Source organism: Seriola dumerili, unplaced genomic scaffold, assembly GCF_002260705.1.
Source record: "Seriola dumerili isolate Sdu_G_001 unplaced genomic scaffold, Sdu_1.0 BDQW01000138.1, whole genome shotgun sequence".
Lineage (NCBI taxonomy): Eukaryota > Metazoa > Chordata > Actinopteri > Carangiformes > Carangidae > Seriola > Seriola dumerili.
Genome location: NW_019174393.1, coordinates 3624991 through 3647675, shown reverse-complemented (window position 1 = coordinate 3647675; position 22685 = coordinate 3624991). Strand labels below are relative to the sequence as shown.

Below are 22685 nucleotides of genomic sequence, written 5' to 3'. Positions count from 1 at the left end.
AAGGCATAAAAAGTCATAAAAACGTCATAGTATAGCAAGGCATAAAAAATCATAAAAACGTCAGAGTATAGTAAGGCATAAAAAGTCATAGTATAGTAAGGCATAAAAAGTCATAAAAACGTCGTAGTATAGCAAGGCATAAAAAGTCATAGTATAGTAAGGCATAAAAAAGCAATAAAAACGTCATAGTATTGCAAGGCATAAAAAGTCATAAAAACGTCATAGTATAGTAAGGCATAAAAAGTCATAGTATAGTATAGTGTAGTATAGATGCACATCCAGTTGTATCATCCAGAGCAGCCATACTGCAGGCCAACAAGGCCACTCTGCTCTACTGTACCTAACACAGGTGCACTGACACTCCAGGTGCGATCTTTAGAGAGCCATGGAAGAAACATCAGAGTCAGTAATCAAACAAAACACACAGTGGGGAAAAAAATTGACCACCAGAGGAAAAAAACTAGTTGGTAAAGCTCACCCAAGTTTGGAGCACTGGCTGTCTGCTTGCCTCCACGCAGCTTGAAGAATCCACGGCCAAAAGAAGTGCGGGCCTTCTTGGTGCCAAAACTCTCATCACTTGTGGTGTTTGCTTTAGCAGGGGGGGAGGAACCAGGTCCTGCTTTGTTACTGGTCTACAAGAAAAATACAGGAGAGAAGAAAAGTTTCACTTTTAAATTCAAACAGAAGAGGAAAAAAGTGTAACTGCACCATTTAACCAGTAGGTGTCAGAGCAGGACAGACCATGACATGTGTCCTTTGATAGGTCTTGTAACTACTCTGGCGGTCACTCACTCCAAACCAGGAGAATCAAATCAATCATTCACACTCTTCACATTGACAACTCAAAAGAAAAATTAATGAACACTGAGTGTTTATGCTCCTGTAATCAATATGATCTTATCAGGCTGATGTTATTTTACACTCAAGTCAGTCGACCTGTCCACTGGAGACTCAACATGTCCACATCAGAGACGGCAGGGTCTTACCTGATCAGTGCTGCTGGACGTGGGCGAGCTGAAATAAAAAGAGGGAGCGTTTAAGTGTTCAGTCAAGTGGCTTCAGAGTGTTGAAATATCCTCCACATCAAACACACTAGAAATACTGTTCAGTTTCTGACAAACTACATAATTAAAACTCACATTGTTGATGTGAGAAGTGACAGAAAAAGACAGAAAAACATGAAAGAAAACAAATATTTAGTTCATGTTGAAGTGCTCCAAATAAATAGTGTTGTAAATATTTTGACTATTGATTCATGTTTTGAATTTCTTTAGTTTTAGAGGGACATTTCCAGCAGTGAAGTCTGGGTTTCTATACACAGCAGACTGGTATGATGGCTGCCTCATATCAATAATTGAGTAATATGGAAGTCAAACCTTAAACGCTGACAATCGACCCTGTTATACAGAAGAACATAACTGAAACAACAATTATTGGAGACAAGAGTTTGGTCTGATAACATCTGATTAAATCAGGATCAGATCCAACAGGATGTGAGTGTTTCTTCCGTGTACAGACTGTTAAGGCCGTTGGAAGCAGCAGACATCTAATCAGCTGGAGTAATGTAGGGAGTGACAAAAAAATACAATAGTTTTTTGTTTTTGTTTTGTTTTTTAAACTATTGCAGTGACTAGAGTAACTGTTTTTGTTAATTTAACAATTGAAATCAAACTGTATCACACACACTCCATCTTCTTACAAAAATAATTACAGCTGATGTTTCAGTGACAAACCTTAACTTTAGAAATGTCTGAACAAGCTTTTACCAAAACATCAACTAGATTCATATTTTGTGCATTTCAGTAATACATAGGAACAATAATTTGATTTAAAGCTCAGAGACAATTTTACCTTTCTGCTGACTGTAACTGTCGTTCTCTGTCCAGTTCATTCATCTCAGAGAGCACTGCTATACATGGAATAGACTGAGATGACAGACAACAACAGAGGAAAACATGATTAACAGCAGAACATTTACCCAAGTCCAACCAATAATAACCCGAACAGAAGCTCTGAATTCCAGGGAGAAGCAATTTCAGAGTGGAAGGCCGAAATTGAGTTTTTTTGTGGAAGGAAGTCTACAGTCTGGGGTTCATCCTGTGTGCGAATTGTTTTGACAGAGGTTGTGTTTACCTCGCCAGAGCTCCTTCCTGCCTCCCCCTCTAACACCAGGGTGACCTGATCCACCTCCATGGCTGCAGGAACCGAGGGATCATCTGGGATATCGTCATAGTCGTCTTCCTTCAACTTCTCTGAGAGTGGACAGTGAGGACAGTGAGCGGGGATGTACTTGGGTGAAGACCCACCCAAGCTCAGTTTATCCTGTTTTATGTTCACCATAAACCTTCATGCTATAAATATATTCAAAGAATGTTTCATAGGGAAGAGCAGCAGGACGATGAGCAATACATGAAAACTGGCTCTTTCCTAAGGTTTATTTTCTTGATAGCAGAAGTTATTTGGAGGTGATCTGCTACCCAAATAACTAGTGAGCATTTCATCTGGGGCTGCAACTAATGACTATTTTCATTATTGATCATCTTCAAATTACTTTTTCAGTGAATTCCTTACTCTAAAATTTACTCTACTTTTCTTTTATCTTAAAAAGTGACGGAAATGATTATCAAAATTCTTACTGGTTTATATTCAGTCAGCGACTAATTAACTTAAAATCCCAAAAACTCTCAGTTATGATTCATTATTGACATAGTGACAGTGATACACATAATAATTAGTACATCTTTAAATCATGAGTAACATTAATATGTTCTTTAAACTCAGTCTGACCTTTGACCAGCTCCTGCACCTTCATGCACTTGGTAAGCGACTCCTCCAGCTCTTTGATCCTTCTCTCCTGTAAGGAAACACGCATGACGTTACAGTGGAGACGCTTTCAATCACAGCGGCTTCTCAGCTGCTGCTTATGACACATCGCCACATCACATCACACTGTACCTTTTCATTGTTGGCTGAAGTCAGTGTCTCCAACACCCTCTTCATCTTTAACATTTCTGTATCTGGGGGAAAAAAAAAACAAAAAAAAAAACACAGTCTTTAAAATTGTGGAAGGTTAGTTTTCCTTCAGCTCCCCCCGGCTCTGAAAGCAGCCACAGAAACCAGAAATAATGAGGCCACTGGGGTTGAGTGCGCTGGTCAGCAGGGCTCTAATTTCAGCTTGTTCGCTGCAATGAACTATTGATTCAATTATCACCACAAATGATCAAAAACAAGGACCTTCTGTGTCTTTTACTTAGGAGTGCTACACAATTAAAAGTATGCCAACCACTTGGTAATCTAATCCACACCAGGTTTATCTGGCCTCAAGTAAACTCTGATGCGTTCAGCAGCTAAAGAGGCAGGTACTTCCCTCAGGAGCAGAGGGAGACCAAACAGGGGCTGAAAGGAGAGTGAATACTGGACTTAGATGCCCCAGGCGGCCAGAGACACAACTCTAAACGAGTTTTAATGTTTTTCTGTGTCTGCTGTGTGTGTACATAGACAACTGTATAAGGTGATAATGTCTCAAAGGAGTGTATATATTCAGCGCCTGATTGACAACAAGTGGTCAAAAGAAACCAAAATTTTTTACTTAGAACCGGGCCTGAAATGGAAGCAGCTTTCACAACCCAACCCCCTCTGTGAGACAGGGTGGCCTCTGTGATGGGCAAACTGTAGTTTAACTTAACCACCCACCTGGGTTCAAGACCACTGCTAATGAGTATGTGCGCTTGAATTTCTCTTCATAAACAATATCGCAAAAGCCCCACCCATGTATTTTCAAAATCTGAATTCGTGGTTGGAATTGGCCTCTTCCTTAAAGTGCAGTGAATAGTTTTACGTGTTTGATGCTGTCAGTGTCTGAACACCTCATGTCTGTACAATGAGCGGGAAGACAAAACTAAAACCTGAAGCTCTGCAGGTTACACTGTAAAGCATGTGTTTACAGGAAGACCAGTAGAAGAGACTCCCCTTTAAATAAAATGGCATTCCTCTACTATCCGAGAGGATAAGATAAGGTCAGTGGGTGGAAGAAATAAAACTGATATGTTTGGTGTTCGGAGTCTACAGACACACAGATAAGGGTTTAAGTAAAAAAGACCTCAGATTACCTCAATATAGTTTAGACTGTCTGTGAAATATAAGATAGAGGGAAAATAATTAACAGAGAACTCCAGATGAAAGTAAAGTACATATTTCATCAGGGAAGCTGCTGGAGGGGGATCTGGTGTTGCTGGAATGTGAAATGTCTATTTGTCTAATCCTCATAAACCCCTTTTGTAATATTAGAGTTGGACAGCATGAAACCGTACAAGAACCTTCCAGACAATTATTAAAAACAGCTCCCACCTCTGTCTCCTCCCTCAGCTCTGTTGTGGCCCTCCACCTTCAGTCTGCTCTCATCCTTCAGCCTCCTCAGCTCCAGCTCTCGCTCCTCCAGCTGCCTCTGCAGAAGCTGCAGCTCTTCCTGTCACAGAGGAGAGACATTAAGTCATCACTTTATTTGTGAGTCAGACTTGGGTAGACAGAGAGAATCAGTTTTGAATTGTGCTTTTATTTATGAGCTTTTATTGTCGGGACACATATTACTGAGCATAAAAGGCATATACAGAAATTTTACACATTCATGTCTATAATAACTTTGGTGATGCTCCAATACTTCGGTTTATGACCAATTACGCGCTAAACTACTGACATTCCCAACAGCCTCAGCTGTACTTTGTGTTTAGCGCTAATGAGCACAGCATAGCGTGCTGACATGCTAAACCAAGATGGAGAACCGTGTAAGCATTACAGTATACCTGTTAAACATCAGCATGTTAGCCCTGTGAGCATGTTAGCAAGCTAACATTAGCATTAAGCTCAAAGCACCACTTTGCCAAAGTCCAGCTTCACAGAGCTGCTAGCACGGCTGCAGACACTTAGTCTTGTTTCCAACAGAGCCAGAGAAGACGTACAACCGTTTTCAAAAAAATTCTTGCAATGAGTAAAGTGAATTTCATGTGTAAAATCAGTGAGTGACCCATTGACAAAACATTAGTAAGAATTAGTCAGTCACTACGTCAGTAAGTGGTTTAGTTAGTTCAAACCTCTGTTCTGTGGTTAACACACTGTGGGCGTCTTGTGAGATTCAGAACAAGATCATATGTTTCACTAAACCTATCATGTGCAAAATGGTTGACATGCAGAACAGTGGATACATTGAAAAACCGGACAGACGTAATACTGCCACAAATTACACAACTTATTACGGATCTATTTAGTTGAAATCAAGAAGATGTACCAGTTAAAAAGATGTGTACCTTTACAACTGTAGAAATTCACTGTAAAATGCTTTATAACAACAGGTGTTAATACAAAAAAAAAAAAATTAAACAAAAGCTAATAGAGGATTTGAACCTGGTACAAATCCTGTAACTAGCACAGGTGGAAGCACTTACAGCAAGTGTGGTGAAAGTCAGGAAAGCAGTGTGCAGCAGTGGAGAAGGAGCAGGTTTAGAGGATCTTAAGGGCCAGAAAGGAGAAGAGTACAAGCTGGAGATTAAACCTCGTTCACCTCGTCTCCAGTGAACCGCTCAGTGTTCCACTTTGGACGCTTGACAGGTTAGCATGTTGCAGAAAGATGTTAAAATTACAGAGGAGAGGGGAGGAGGAGGAGTAAAAAAAAAAAAAAAAAAAAAAAAAAGGTGAAGATGGGAAGAATGAGCAGAGAAACAACGTCATGGAGGAAAATCACAAGGTTTTAAACGTGTAATGATGCATCAGGTCTGATCTTCCGTCAAAGTCAAATGTAAAAGAATGATCCCGCGGCAGTGAACTACACACACTCACTTTGGTAGTTTTGAGTTTCTTCTCACACTGCAGTCTTTCATTCTCTATGTCAGTCACCCTGAACCGCAGGTCTGTTACTTCCTGGTACAAACCCTGGGGAGGAGAAAAGAACTCCCATTACCCATTAAACTCAGAGAGTAACCTGCACTGGGGGAGGTTTGTGGAGACTGTGTGGGGGGAGGTTCTGATTTTTTAAACAGGGAGGAGAATTCCTGCCAAAAGCACCAAACATTATTTCAGACTGATGTCTCACTAGAGAGAATTTGAGAAGCTCAGTCCACACATGGAGACAAATTCTGGGCTAAAAGGAAGTGTCATGGTCAATTACTGTGAAGCTGCTTTTATCCCAATCAGCAACAGTGTGGGGAGTCCTGCAACTTGGGAGAAACTGACATTAAATGGAATGTGTACCGATATATAGGTGTACTTTTACATCATTATCAACTCATTCATTTTTGAATTTGAACACCAGAAATGGCATTTGGCATTTCAGATCTGTTACATGGACTGGGACACTTTTTAATGTTAATATTTTTACCCAATTTGAATATGTTTGTGGTTTTTGCCTGTATGTTTTCAACGCTCAGCCAAGACCTTTTTATAACTGCTGATTGTTGAGCAAATAGAAGCAGAATGTCATGGTCCCTCCTTTTTATTTGTAATGAACACAGGGTTTTCCACCACAGGGTTTTATAGCAGAGGTAGACCACAGTGCTGGAAACAAGGACTGCACCTCATAAAAAAATTAAGATATAAAATCAGCCTTCAGGGAAAAACAAAAGCAATTACATTTGTGTGGTTATTTTTTTAGCCATCATTTACTTACTTAATTGGTGACTAGATAAGTTGCGTCAGGATCTGGGTAGCATTACACCTCAGCTGACTAAATTCCTGGGGGAAACCCTGGAATAAGTTTGGGTAGCACTGTTTCCATTAAGCCACTTGGTTGTTTATTTAATAGCTGCTGCATCACAGCAGCTATTCTTCCTGGGGTAGCTGTGAAATAAACCTAAGCTCCGATTTGGTAGTTTTTGCCTAAAGTTGTCCACATCTTAAAAATCTGCACCATGTAAAAGTCACACTGCATTAACTACCAATAGTTCCAGTTTGCATTTTAACCATCAAAGTACAGAAAACATTAAAGTCTCTATGTGAAGTTATTAGTGGTAGATCTGTGGTCTAGTGGAGACTAACATATCTTTGGCATATCTGTCCTGCAATTTCTTGTTACTTGTCGACTAAAATGTGCACCAAGATCGAAATATTGTTCATAAGCTATGAGATAATATCAGCCATGCCTGTGTATCATCTCTTTTTCAAAGGAAATTCTACACAGCTGTATGGACATTTATCCTCAACACAAACTGGTATCACTGTAAAGAGTAAGCTGCACTGATTCCAGCAGTCTGTGACATCTGTGACATCTGCTATGACTGAGCTTTTCCTTTTGTCAATCAGGCGCTAAAGGTTAAACAAATACAGCGATTAGAATACGTCAGCATGGCTTAGATAAGATACACGTGATATATTCTATAATGGAGGCTAAATGGAAACAAAAATAAATATGTGCAGTTGCAGAAAAAGCCCTTAAAGCTTTCACTTTCTGGAAATACCACATAATATTCTCCATGTATATGTCCCCAGTAGTGGACAGAGTGTATGGAAACTATATCTCCCACAGCTTTCTATACCCAGAGAGAGGGGAGAGGAGGAGAGGAGAGGTATGGGTGGGTGGGGGGATTCTGGCAGGAAACAGCTGCTGGAGCACAAGAAGTGTTTAAGCCTCTTTTGTAACCCTTGAAGAAGTTCACCCCGCACCACATGACAGATCTGAGTCCTCCAGCCGAGTGAGACAGACCTTTGTGACTTTAAAAACAATGACTGGGCGGCTGCCAGGATTCAGAGTCACACATCACATAGAACACGTTACAGGTGCAGCTGAGAACTTCATTATCTCTGCTCCGTTTCACAGCCTCGGACGCTCTACATGTGAAGGACGTCTACCTCATTGTCCCTGTGATCCCTCTCCACAGCCGTCAGCTTCAGCTTCAGACTTGACACCTCGGTCATCAGCTCCAGCTTCTGGGTCTCCAGTGCCGACCGGTTCAACAGCTCCTGTGGACCAAGACGCACACTTTGTAACGCTGCACTAAAATTTTAATAAGGTTGAGATTACTAAGTGTTGATTGTTGAGGTAAGGTCACTTTATGGAGGCGTTACCTGTTGAAGCAGCTCCTCAGTAGCATTTAGTTTCTCCCGATGATGCTCGAGGCAAGTGTCGAGGTCCCGAATCTTTTCACCTTGCACCTCCACCTGGTCTGTTAGAACACTTACCTGGGCGGTGATGACACATCTTATGTTAATTAATATTTCAGTTTCTCAATCTGCTTCTAACTATGAGCGATGAACACACCTGCATGAACACAGTTTTCTCCCTTTCAAAAGAGAGAGTTCTGTATTTTTTATATTTTGTCTGTGTTCCCACTGGTTTAAGACCACATCATGATAATAATCAGATAAGCTGATATTTTTTACTGTTAAAGTGTCAAGACTCTAAACAAAAGAAATTATACTGATAGATGGAAACCAGGAAAACAATTTGCATCTTTGCATCTTTGCATCTTAGTTAAAAGTTATGAGGATAAACAAAGCTCTTTATTAAGGGGTACATTCACATATCACTGCAATAAAACACTATAACCATTTGTTCCTTTTTCAAATTTTCTAACAAATTTGTTCTGTTGAGTAGTTTTTAAAATATTCTGCCAACCATCAGACAAATAATCAGGACTGTACACATAACCTCTCTGGTAGAGCTAACGACACAAGAGGAACCAAAGACAGTACTGCTTAGTTCATACTTAATTGCTCATCCAGATGCAATTGTTTTGCCGTCTGATGATGGGTTTTGCGTCCATACCTGAAGAATGAGACACTCTTTGTCGCTCTCCAGTCGTGACAGGCGTTCTTGGTAAACTGCTTCTGAGCCGTGCCCATTAGTCTGAAGTGAGAAACAATACACACTGATTTGTGTTGTCTGAGCAAATAGCTGCACTTACTGCATCAGTTGAATAAAGCTTTAAACTGAGCTCGTGAAAAAAAAATAAAATAAAAGGGGGAAGGCCTCCAGCTGTCATGTTGAATTACGGGTCTGGCTGAGGAGGCTGCATGAAAATACACATCAGCCTTGAGCCGCACGGATTTTCTAATGGGTGCACACCACTTATGTGTATAACCAAATAACCTCTCTGACAATGGACTCGCGTGGTATTCCCTTCAAGAAAACAACAAATATGCGAGTTGAGTTTTCCAGAGAAACCTGAGGGTCAGTTTTGCTCTCACATGCAAGTTATTTGAACATTGAATGAAAAGCAAACTCCTCGCTCAAATATCACACATGGAGAGACGAAGCCGTGAGGGAAGAAAAACAAGAGCCTCACTCTGAGTCAACGTGTTTGAAAGATGGAAACTATTTGCAGCAGGACTTCTATAGAAACTCCATCATTCACAAAGCATGTCATAGCAGCAGTTCTACAATAAACAGAGTCAAGAGTCACGGTATAGGCAATGGAGCAGGATCAAGAAATGCAAAGCAGATCAGAGTGTAATTCATACCAGGTGCCGTCTTAAAACTGCACTGTACAAAGACACTGATCATTATATAAAGAAAAATGGGTAAAAATTTATTTTTTTATTTTTTTAATCTCTGTACACAAATAAATTTTGGTTATAAGATTCATGATGATGTTTTCTCTGTCTCGTCAATGACAGGAAGGATCAGTTCCCCGTTTTTGTCTTGGCCAGGTCAGACAGCCATCTGATCTTAAAAAAGCCAAGTGTAAAAGCACCCGAGAGACGCTGGAGATGGACTGAAATCTGATAACTCAAACAACCTCAGGAGGCTGCTTAACATGCAGACTGTCCAGATGTTTAAAACGGTCCAAATGCATCTGTCTCTTCAAGATGCAATTTTCATCTTTACTCTTCAATTCATTTAACTGATCCCCAATCAGTTCAATCACTGAATGATCTGTGCGCGTGAGAGAGCGAAGTATACGGAGTGCCCGTAGTCCATAAGATACATAACTTGTATACATGTTATACAAGTTGTATATTTGTTTTATACAATCCTTTAAATGTTTTCCAGATTGTTTTGAAATTTCCTTAAAAGATAAATATATTTATTTGATTTATTTAAATGAGAGGTAAAACCTTCATATGTAAATTATCATTGCCTTGTTTTACTTAATTATAATTCATCCATGTGTTTGTTTTAGTTCTCGGCAAGCTAGCTTAACTGTTACTGTAACTAAACTGCTGACATGCAGAAGTTATTCTTCATCTGGTATTTTCAGCAGTTACCAAACAGCTTCCGGTGCATTACCACGACCCTCTAGCCCAGGAAATCCAGGACAGATGGCCATCAGATTTGTGATCTTGCCAGTTGAAAGAGATAAACATTTATATCTGAGAAGTGTCTGAATTACCGGTCACAACACACGGAAGGTTGAATAGCACTTCATAGATGGCCTTTTTACCATTCGTCCGTGCAGCCACTCTGCCAGCCCCTCTGCAGTGGAATCAGGGATCTGACATCGCAGGTTGTCCCTCTCCTCATTGTCCATCAGCTCCAGCGCTGCCCGCAGGTCCTCAAGTAGATGCAACACTCGGAGGCCCCCCAGGAAAGGTGAAGTGGGCGACTGGCAGTCAAAAAGCCCATTGGAGTAGTCCATGGCCTTGGAGCCTGGGGAAGCAGAGAGGAAGAGATGTGAGGCAGTGACTTAAAAAGTTAAGCTGTGAAATTACTCAAAAGTCATTAGGCTGGTATGAAACTGAAAATGAGAATCTAATGTGTTGGCTTGCTTAAAAAGAAGGATTTATGACCACAGCTACTTGTGGTTTATCTGTGGGTGTGGTAGAAGCACAATAACAAGGCAAAACTTTTAGTTTTGTTGTAACTGTATGTTTACATCTTTTTTTCTGAACTCTTTCCACATCCTGGGTGTGAGCAGACCAGGGGCCAAATACATAAAACTCTGTAGGATCACGACTAAAAATGAGTATACACAGAGACAGAAATATGCATTTGCATATATTATTATTATAGAAGTTTTGTTTTACAAATCCCAGTCATTGTGAAAGTAATTGCATATGCACAAGCCTGATTTCCACTACCACAGCTGGACACAGGCACGCCCTTAATTAAGTGTTTGCATGCATTTATTGATGAAAAGAACTGCAGAAGAATTATTGCTATTTCAGCCATCACTGGACTCTGGCTCTGGCCATTTATAGCACCTATACTATCATATAATTGGCCAAACAGCTAAATGTTTTATTATTTAGATTTCATCTCTCACCCTATTTTTCAACTCTAACTTATATCACCTGTGGTTTACTCTAGAAAACTGTACATATACACATGAGTGCGTGACACAGGCTCATTCTGTTTTATATACACCAGTTTACAGTATGTGCGTTGAAAAGGTGTATGCACGGTTTATACATCTGGATCCTGGCATGACAGTGTGATTGTTTTTAGCTGCATTACTCAGTCTCTATGTGAGAATATGCCAAGTGCAGTTTATTTCAGAGTTCAGTGCCTGCCTCACTGTAATTACTGTAAGTAGATTGTTTGCATACTTTTGATCTGAGCGTTTTCAGAGGTTAGTAACTTCACATACAATATGCTCTATATGGTTATGGTCATGTTAAAATCAAATTAGGGGCACATCATGGTAAGCCAGTGGTCTACAGCGTAACCACAGCATGAGGCGGGGGAACGTCACCCCTCCTTTCCACATGCTTCCTGTGGTTTTGTTCATGGAAAATCACATTTGATATAAATCAATAAGCTAAATTTATGATTTACATATGTGAAAAAGGGCAAAAGGGAAAGAAAGCCTGTGAATTTTAACACACCTAATCACACGTCCTTCTTTTCAATTCTGAACAAACTAAATATGTTGCATAAAACCTTCATGGGTAAACTGAAGCACGAGCATTGTAGCTGCTTGATAACTACTTTTCTTTATCCCATTAATAAATTAAATATCTATTAAAGAACCACTTTGGACCCTCTAAGAACATTTTGTTTCTTCAATTAACTCAGAATGTTTTACCCTCAGCTGATTTGAGCAGTAATTTTACTCCTACTCATGCAAACAATCCAGCAAAATCACAGTCTAACAACTATATTTAGGTCCTTATTGGTATTCTCAGCACCCCTGCATTATCACAAACACACACTACTGCAACCATAATGGGCAGGCACACGTTTAGAGCAGTTTTATCAAGCATCATGTGACACAGTATAATCAAATGATGACAATTAAATGTCCTCCCATATGTATTGGGAACACATTCTCCAATTTTTCTTGGAAGCCAATGCAGCAGCATGTTGAATGAGCTCGAGTGCATCATGTTCCCATCGTGCGCTTCAGCCTGCTCCACACCATCTGTCCTCTGTCTTAAATGTCAGCCATGATGAAGATGTCCAGTGGTAACAAAAAGAGAGCTGAATAAATAAATACCCAAACAATCATGGCTTCCGCACAGTAGCAAGGGAGTGGGACTTGATGACGGCTGTGGTTTCTGTGGAAACAAGGGGGGACTGGGGGATGTCATGTGATCAGCTGCCTCGCTCCCATTGGAAAGGTCAGCGCTATAATTACACACATCAGCGGAAAAGTAGGGACTCTGAAACTGAAGCCTGCTCTGCTCATTTGCAGCGGCACAAGTATACAGCGTGTGGCCAAAAGTTCCCGAGCAGGAGTTGGTCTTCCAAACTCACAGAGCTTGAATAATCATTAGTTTCCGTCACTGCGGGGACAATGGAAACTTTCATTTCTCATGGTGGAACAATCCAGTGGAGGCAGAAAGAGTCACTGATCTCGGAGCACAATTCCAGCTTTATTCCAAACTTTTATGTATATTCAGGAGGATTACATTAAATTGCAGGTAGGAGTGGAAAGAGAAGAACATATTGTGTTACCGTCCACTGGATGTAGTGTTCCCAGCTTGCAATTTAATAGCTTCCAGATGTGGCTAGACCCCATAGTATGCCATGCCTACCTAAAGCGCTGTGGCCAGGTCTTAAAAGTCCAAGTGTAGAATGTGGTTACCTGCTATGATCCCATCCATTTGCTCCAAGGCTGCTGCCAACATCTCGCTGGCGTCAGACATCATCTTCTGTTCAATGAATCTGTGAAAGAAAAGGAGACAAATTTTTAGTTTCAGAAGTTTTCAGGGGAAAGGATGAGAGAGGGAGCAAAAAGAGAAAGATCCATAAACAGCTCTGCCAAAACAAATGTGTTAAAGAATAACAGAGGCCTCTTAAAATCCAGCCATTGTACAGACAGGGGAGTCCCAAAATTTACACTAGCCAGCTAATGGATGTCTGCAGCAGCAAGACAAGTTTTAAATTTGTGATGTGCTTTTTTCCCCAGTTAACAGAATCACCTTACATGTGTGTTTATCGGAGCTACACAGCTTATAAAATAATCAACATTATTAATAATATAAGTCCGAATGTTGAATTCAAACCTGAACAGAAGAGTGACCATCTTCCAAGTATTGTAAATAAAAAATAAATTAAAAAAATTATCTCAATTGGAAAAACGTGGAAAGCTACAGTACGTTTTCATGGCAACTGGGTAAACTCTATCTAGTAAATAAGATCATGCGATAGGATCAAAAGCTCAAGAATAGCTACTAAATAGACCATGTGGTGAGATTATTTTCAATTAAATTAAACAAAACCAAAGACCACAACAGCTCACTGACGTAAACCTCAACTCAGTCAAAATCCACTTCAAACTTTATTAAGCTGAAATGCGACAAATTTACTGACACTTACATATAAAAGGTTACAGTCGACATAGAAGTGATTAGATGGATATTTAGCTGCTAATAATGACAGCATCCATTCACAGGTCAGGTCATTTTCATATTTATTCAAACTGTTCTTCAAGTCATCTGAGTAGCGCTGCTCCTTCGGGGCAGACTGTTAATGCTAACGTTGGCTATGTGGCGACAGCAAAACCTACAAGTCGCTCCGTTAAGCAAGTTAACAAATCCAAATCCCTGGAGAACACCTTGGAGCTGAAATGGTTAGGTGAATTTATTGGTTAGTCACAGAAAAATAGGCGACAACTACTTTGATAGTCAATCATTTCTCAAGCAAACATTCCTTAATTTTAGCTTAATTATGAAGATTTCATTATTTTATTTATTGTAGCGTTTTGGACTCCTGGGTTTCAGACCGTCAGTCTGGAAAAACAAGCAATTTAAAGACATCACTGTCAATAATGACATTAATTGTTAGTCTCCACTCTAATCCCTATTATATTTATTATTCAGGGGATTACTCTGCTCCCTAAACACGCATCAGTTTCAAACTACAAAGCCTGTTTGTATGTTTTTACATTTCCATTTGAAAATAATATAACTGTGTTATCACTAATCCTGTTATGGTACAAGCTCTCATTCTTCCTTTTCAATTGACTGCTGCTGCATCAAATTAACCCTGCAGTTAGTGCCACAAAAAAAACTGGCTGCTTGAGAGACAAAAAACAAAGTGATCTCCTGGTCTTATTACCCAGCAGGCCTTATTTCCGGCGGCTGAGCAGTCACGGGTGCTTATGGGCAGGCCCCTATCTGGAATAATGGCACTATTCTCCCAGGGGTCTCAGGCCTCGTAGCATTGGCATGCTCGGCATCTCAAACTTCCACAACAAAGTTGGACAGTATCCCCATGACCGCTGTATTCAAACACTTATCACATGTCTCTCCTTTGCTTACACTGAACACTTATCACTTCAAACAAAATCTGATTTGAGGGGGTTGAGACCGTATACAGGTTGTGGAAAGAACAGCTAAAGCCCAGAACTAACAACATAAAAACAGTGGCTCTACTTGTTCAGGCGTCCCTTGGTAGGGGGGCAGGGGCAGCAGGCTTTACTTCATTTCCTCCCTCTCTGGGGTCATAGTGTCACACCTAGCAGGGTAAAAAATGGGCATTAAGAGCATAATTAAACCAATGGCGTCTAAATGAGCTGGGGGCTGGAGTCTCCTGTTAACACAGGGGGCCTTTAACTGCTCCATTGACTAAATTCAACTCTATACGCCACAGAAAGGGGAGTACGTTTCTTCCAAAACATCATGCACACTGCTGTATATTTGTACTGCTCCATTAAGATTGATATGAACGGACCGCTGGTGATGTATCTGCACACATTTCACGTGATTTAAAGCAAGACAAAACAGGACTTTGGGTAATAAGCATGCCAGAAAATACCTCAGATTTCAAAATAAAACAACCTGCTTTCTAATTAACTTTTACAGTTCCCATGGGGATTGAGGTTGGAGGAGTGCCACCGATACACTTCTTACTACTAATACATTTTACTCCGCAGGTATTTCCGGGGAATGATGGAAAACCATCACTCACCCTTCACCAGGGTGGAAGCTGTATTTTGTCAGCTGCTTGTTTCACCCCGTGGGAGAAACCCAAAGCTTGTCCACATTCTTCTTTTTTGTTGTGAATCTAAATACTTTCTAGCTCCATGTGAATACTGAAAACAACAAATGAGGAGAGGAGGAAAAGAGAGGAAAACCAGCGTGTGCCATCATATGCTCAATTCAACTATCACGGGTGTACAGATGAATCTGAACATTTTAAGATACAACAGATCAGTGTGTTGGCATAGTAGAGGCTGTCATCCTCATTTCTCTGCTTTCTTGGGATAAAAAGCCACATCAAATCTGGTATTATGAGTCTCATGAGAATTCTCAATCTTCTTAATAGTTAATATAATAAAAACTCTTGTGTTGGTCATGCGGAAGAAAATGGCATTGAAACTTGCCACGTAAACTAGTCTCTTCTCTTCTTCAGACTCATAACAACCAGACCCTTTAAAATGCCAGGCCGAGACATTTTCCACTTCTTTTCGCATCAGTGATGAGCAGGTCATCCATAAAAAAAAAACAAAAAAAAAAAAAAAACTTTCTGACCAAAACCTCGAGAGAAAAGCCCACAGACAGGGGTCTACCTCTCCAGCCATGTGAAGAAGTGTCTGCGTGAAGTAATGATGATTGATAATGCCACAGTGTAGGAGTGAGCACTACACACATTCCTGAGGAGCGTAAGTTCTCCCAAAAACCAAAACACTAATGCCTGGTACTGACATCCCCACCGACCTCTGCGACCCCTCCTCCCCCCAACCTTCACACTAAATCCCATGAGGACTTTATTCAGTAAAAAACTAAGACATCAGGCTGTTGGTATTTTTCTAATTGCCAACACATACCCTGAGAAGACCAAAACAAATGATAAGTTGAACATATTAACGATTAACTTTGTATCCAAAGCCTGAGATATCTTATTACTCTGTGCCATGGAGCTCAAAAACTATGAAAAACACATAAATAAGTCACACTGTTACACTGGGCGGCATCTTCCTTCGTTACCATAAACACATACACTGCAGTTTATTCCAAGTCAATTCCACGTACACTGTCCTGCTGCCCGAAATACTCAATAAAGCAATAATTGTGTATTTATCCGCAGCTGAAAATAGTCCGCAACAACTGCACAATTTACACCAGTTTGAACTATGAAAAAAAAACTGTTTTGTGTAGAAATAAATACACAAGTCAAGCCAAAAAGTACTTAGTTGTACTTGGTTTTTCACATGACAGATATATAGTACAACAGTTGTGCCGACAATGAACAAAAGAGCTGAGAGAGAAGTTAAAACCCTGGCTCCATCCTCACCTCTGCACAGCTGGCCAATCACTGCATAAAGTGGGTGTGAATGTCAGATTGGGGTCAGACACAGCCTCTGCAATCCAAAGTCAGACGGGTGTAGGTGGAGGAGGTTTCTGCAGTTATTCAACCATCCGACAAGCACCTCTGAAGAAGCATACTGGCCCCTTAATGCACTGTTGATTTTGGTTGTTTAAAGAGATGTTGACTCTAAGAGAAAATTTAATAAAATCAGCCTTATCCTTTAACTAATCCTATGAAGGAGTTGTACATTTCACTCAAAGTCTTAAAACTCCAAATTTAAATGTTTTTATTACAAGGACATGAATAAAAGGCTGTGTTGAATAAAGATAATCATTCCACATTGTGAATGCACTTTCTTTGAGGCTTGGTGCTCTAACCAGCAGGCTAATAGCAGAAAACCACATTAAAAGCGCAGTTCACTTATGGCTCTGTAATATTTCCAAGTTTGTTTCATTGAAAGATGAATCTGCATGGTGGTCAAATGTGACTTCTCTAATGCTATGAGGTGGTTTTAACATTTACCAGATGGAGAGGATATGATATGGCAACAATATGGAGGGGGAAGAACAATGCAGTTGACCAGAAAATAGGGTGGGATTACTTGACCCTGTACTGAGTGGTCAGCCTCTGAAACATATGCCTCCGCTGGTTCCTCAAAACAGTTGGGCTCCAGCTGTGGTACAGATGTGCATTTCAGACCCGAACTGGCTCAGCGTAGTAATAACAGTAGCATTAGTTGTAGTCGGCTACAGTAACACAATCAGTAGTAGCAAGAAGCTTTTAGACTTGGTCATTTCATCATTCTGATGTGAACGATATAGTGTACCCTTTGTGAATCTGTCTGAGACTTTAAATACTGTGCTGTCAACCACAACAGTTTTTAAATAAATTGCTTTTCACTGGTCTGGATTATTATGCTTATTCAACTGATAAATTTCTGGTCAAATTGTTCTAAATTAAATAGTTAATAAAGGTGTCCCACAGGGATCTACACTGGGTCCCTTGCTATTTACTTTACATGAATAAAATATCTGTTTTCAAGTCTCACTTTGCAAAGTTGATGGTACATATAAAATACCAACAGTGCAAGCAATTTTCTGATTATTATTTTAATTATCCAAAATAACTGATTGATAGTTTAGAAAATATCAGGAGACTTTCTGTCATTAAATGTCTTGTTTTTTCTGAATGCAAAAATATTAAATTTTAATATAACCGAGGAAGACAGCAAATTCTCATATCGGAGAACCTGGAATTATGAGTTTGAGTTATGAGTTATAAGTTTTCCATTCATGCTTTAAAAATTACTTACACTTAATTGATTATGAAAATGGATTAAAAAAAAATTCACTCAACTAATTGATTCATTGGCAGATCGTTGCAGCTCTACAAATCATTCCTGACCCATGTCAAAGTCTTCCCTCTTTAAAACAGCTCAAAACTTGTCTCACTTGTCTATCCATGCCCTCAGTGGTGACTTAACTGACCTACCACAGTCTAATAATCTATTTTAAACAGCCTGGTTGAGAGCAGATTATTTATCAGCAGAGTGGCCTACAAAATTCACAATGAACACCTCGATCATCACCTAAAAACTGAATATTAATTCTTATACAGAGCTGTTTCTCATTCAAAAAGAGAAGCTTATTCAATACAGAATACAGTATCTTATTCTGTTGGGTTAGATATACTGTGTGCTTATGTTTTGCTGCCTCAAGTCTTAAACCACTGTCCTCCAGTGGCATTTGATTAAAAAGCCATTTGATTTTTTCCCTCAAGACAGCTATCAAACTTAATATCAAGAGAAATATGAGAAAGTCAGATTTCATTAAAGCACCCAGAAGCCCTCAGCACACAGGTGTTTTTAATTATAACCCTAAGCTAAGAGCCATATTTTGTTGAAGCTACAGCAATACAATAACAATTCACTAGGATGCTTCTTCCAAGAGATATTTTGATCTCAAGGAAAATTTACAAATAAATAAACCTTAATTGTACAGTACAGTACAGTACAATGAGAAGAAGTAGTTGTGGTAGTCACTGTAGTAATTGTATCAGGAGCAGTTTTTGTCTCACCAAAACTCCAAACTATTTCATTTACTATTATTTAAGAGCATTAAAAGTAAAAAATCTTTACATATTAGAAGCTGAAAGCAGGTGAATCAGTAATCAAAATGAACTGATTAATTGACAAGTTGTTTCCGCTCTAACCTCCAATAGTTTCAGTGCAGCAGTAATAGTCACAGCAGTACTGTGGACATGAAGTGTGACATGGACTTGTGGAAGTCAGCCCCACGTGAAATCCAACCTCCAGTCAAGTCCCTGCATCAGTCCCTGCCTTTGTTTACATTTCCCCCTGAGAGATGGTCCAGTGGACTTTTAGTCTGGGCTGCTGTGAGGTCAGACTGTTTGACAGAAACAGCAGCCCAGGCTTTAAACTAGTGCTTTATTTCTCACTGCAGCAGCGGTGGCCACATTGAGACACTGCACAAACAGGTCTTTGTCTTTCAGAGACTCACATGGTAGCACCGCGACACTGATCCCAAGTTATTGCAGATTTTCCACGTGGCCCTGACTACATCATAGTCAGAAATCACATTGGAGGGGGAAAAACTAAAGAGGATGGTGGAAAGGGGCTGGAGTAACTGAGTAAGAGAGCTAAGAAAGCCAACAAAAACTGCCTCCCTTTTCTTTTGTTATCAAGGTTTAGCACAAAGGCAGCCTTTCTAAGTATGGATTCTTGGGCATATTAAAAAAGGCATAATTTCAGAAACTCAGACGTTAAGTAAAATACTGCAAAGTCAAATGAGTTCTATGTGAATCCCTATGATGAATGAGCTGAAACCATAAACAGGGTGAAACAGAGGTATCCCCACACTCAGGAAGACCTTGACTCGGCCCTGTCAGGAAGCGTTTCCTGGCGCATTCTGGAGAAATGTCTTCCTCTTACTCAGAAACTGCCATTTCCCAGTAATCCCAATACTGTCTGCACTAACAATACTAAAAGCTGCAACTCCAAAAGCCACTGTACAACTTTCATCACATCACAGAGTATGCTGGAGTATCAACTTTCCTCAAGTTAAGGAGGAATTTATACAGCTCACATATAAAACATGGCCTTTAATTATCTTCCAGCAGAACAAATGTTTCGGATTAAGTTAAGATTTTAATTTAATTTCAGATGTTTGTAAACATCCCAATATATCATGCGACTTAAAAGTGACACCTCCCTTCTTTCAAAATACAGCACCACAAGAGCACTGTACCAAGAATGCAAGGAATGCAAATGTCAAGAAAAAAGGTGCCTGAGACAGAAAAGCCCCATCAATTTTCTGGACACATGGTGTCAAGAAAAATAAAGATTTTAAACTAGAAACCCTTCTGGCATCCATTGCATGTTGATCTTACAGCAGGCCCAGTGTGCTGCTAATACAAACCAGGGCTGATGGACTTTGTCTTTGTCTTTACCTGACTGAGCAGCAAACAAAGGCCTGCTGCCTGAGGAAACAAGATGATTGCTGCCAGGAGATTAGATTTATTTATTTGTGTCTCTTAAACAATCCCAGAGCAATGTGAAAAGTGTTTTATTATGCCAGTTCTCCCACTGTAACATCAGATATGACTGTGAAAGCAAGTGTGCAACAGCATGGATTTCCTGAGCTGTTGACCATTAGCTGTGCGAGTGTGGCGCGGGATACAAATATAGTTATTGTCAGAGTGGGAAATAAAATCCTTTGTTATGCTTTCAGCTCTCTGCCTGGAAGCCAAGACATCATCATCAGATGTATGCAGAGTGGAGGGCTGCCAACAGGTCATGCAGCGCCTCAGGAGGAACATTTTTTTTCCTGAACAAACTGTATTCTACAGAGGTTTACCCAAACAAAAGGCTGCAGAAGTCTGAGGCTGATAATGAAAGAAGCTGACACGGGACCAGAAGCAGCTTTAAACTGCTGGCTTTGTGCTGACTGCTACTGTCTTTTTTACAGTAACTCTTGGTGGGAGCCAAACTAAGTCTGACTGGAGGCTCACCACAATGATTCAGAATTTGGCTTCTACATTAATAGACATGTGATGCATAAATCAACTCTGGTTTAATTAGAAAAAGGTCTTCACATACAAAACAACGCAAACCCAATTCACTAAAATAAAAGAACCAAATTTGAAAAAAAAACAAGACTTTTTCTCATAACATTTTTTTTCCTTATCCCTTCTATATGGATGATATTTCATATCAATTAATTGTTTTACATGTACATCTTTTGTTCATATGAAATCTAAGCAGGAGTGATGCTGCTATCTGCCTTTGTTGAGTTGTACAAGTTAGTGATTTTGCCATAAACTAAACCATAAAAAAATAATGAAATATCACAGCAACGCTACAAGTGCAAAAGATATTAGCTGTGTGAATTTGCAAGAAAATAAAATAATTTAAACCACTATTGTAAACACCCATTGAAATAAGTGATATCTTTCAAACTCAAAAAATGTTAACAAAAGGTAAGGAGCTAAACTCTCTGTTAGTACGCTAGCTAACACAAAATATAACACTTTATATTTAGTTTTTGCTGTCTTAAACACTTTTAAGTTAAGGAAGCTAGTTGGATAAACAAACCGTTAAAACTAACGCTAGCTGTGGTCTGAAAGCAACGAAAAGTTCACTGAAATTTCGGTAAACTTACAGTTTTCGACCCAGAAATGTGACCGAGGGGATCTCACAGTCTCCAACAGGCTTTACTCCAAACACTTTGAGCAGTTTTCAGCGGGGCTTCATGGTCAGCGTTCACCTTCCCATTGAATTTCTCCGTGAACTGAAGTTTTTCATCCCAACTAAAAAAGCCCCAGAGAGCGGCGTCAAGCTAAAGAGGCAGCGAGCACGCTTACAGGAAGTCCCACGATGTAGGCTTCAAAATAAAAGCGTAAACGTTATCAGTTGAAAACAAAAGATCTTTGTTTGTTTTTTTAGTTAATGCAACTCAAGCGCTCATTATTTATAATAAATGTAATCCGGTTTATCGAGCCATACGAGAGCGGTCTTTGTATAAGCTTCCAGATTCCTACTCTTCTACTTTAATGTAAATGTAGTTATATGTAGGTGTAGTTGTGTTTCAAGGCATGCATGCATGCAAAATCAAAAAACTTGAATAAAGTACAATGTAATAGTTTTTTTGTTTTTGTTTTTTTTTGCATTCCCTACCGGACAAATCATTCTTTCATTTACTATCACATTAACCGAATGAAATATAACGCTAGAGTACTAATATGTACTGTATTTTGAAAGTTTTCGCCGGAAACGACATTTGTTATTCTTTTAGCTTAACGCTGCGCATGCGTTCAAATACATTCGTAGCTTGTCCTCAAAGAAAGCCACTAAACCTCTGCGAAGAGAGATACTTGGCAGTTATTACCCGCGTACACTAATATCATAGTTACACCACAGTGCACTTAAACCCCTCATATTCTCCTGCTTCACAAAATATTAAACAACCACTGACAACAACCAAAACTTTTCTCACTGAAACTATTTGGCCTAAAAGTCGTGAAACGCTGAAGATTACGAGGATAATTGAAGGTAACGCCAGCATGTTCATCAATCTCACCTGCAGAGCCTGAAATCAGCTTTATAGCAGTAAACAGCCTCGATGATGCAGTTTATCGACTTTATCTGACACTGTCTGCTAGACATCTGATGGCAGTAGTAAAAAGACCGTGTTGTGATTAAAATGTCTGACAGTAATGAGGTGAAAAATCTCCTTGTTACACAGAATATGTCTGTTAAGAGATATCTAAATTGTCTCAGTGCTTTTAAATGTTTTTTTTTTTTTAGTAGCACTTCAGCTTCTCTTCTCCACATTTCTTCATTTGCATTTGATGGTTTGATTTAATTTCTATTTCTGAACAAGAGATAATGGATTTTACCTGGATTCACCTCATCTGTGAACCAACTGAAAAAAGAACATTTTCATGACAATACTTGTGTGCTTTAACTTGTAATATTTACACATTGTGTAATTGTTATTTGTCATTCCATCCATATACAGAATTGTGACATATCATTTTTTATTTT

General features: G+C 39.6%; 1 protein-coding gene across 1 annotated transcript in view; it reads right to left on the bottom strand.

The window, feature by feature from the left end:
- The window catches only part of LOC111224598 (liprin-beta-1-like), a 38911-nt gene extending 17505 nt beyond the window's left edge, over nt 1-21406 (bottom strand). Inside the window, exons 1-14 of the mRNA XM_022749148.1 lie at nt 21301-21406; nt 12954-13033; nt 10368-10573; nt 8750-8830; nt 8050-8163; nt 7834-7944; nt 5830-5922; nt 4348-4465; nt 2956-3017; nt 2788-2854; nt 2134-2252; nt 1852-1925; nt 987-1014; nt 479-632 (exon numbers count right to left, since the gene is read on the bottom strand). Coding sequence (XP_022604869.1) covers nt 479-632; nt 987-1014; nt 1852-1925; nt 2134-2252; nt 2788-2854; nt 2956-3017; nt 4348-4465; nt 5830-5922; nt 7834-7944; nt 8050-8163; nt 8750-8830; nt 10368-10573; nt 12954-13017 — 1291 coding nt within the window. The 5' untranslated portion in view covers nt 13018-13033; nt 21301-21406. The remainder of the gene's footprint in view (nt 1-478; nt 633-986; nt 1015-1851; nt 1926-2133; nt 2253-2787; nt 2855-2955; nt 3018-4347; nt 4466-5829; nt 5923-7833; nt 7945-8049; nt 8164-8749; nt 8831-10367; nt 10574-12953; nt 13034-21300) is intronic.
- Nucleotides 21407-22685: the final 1279 nt, after the last annotated feature.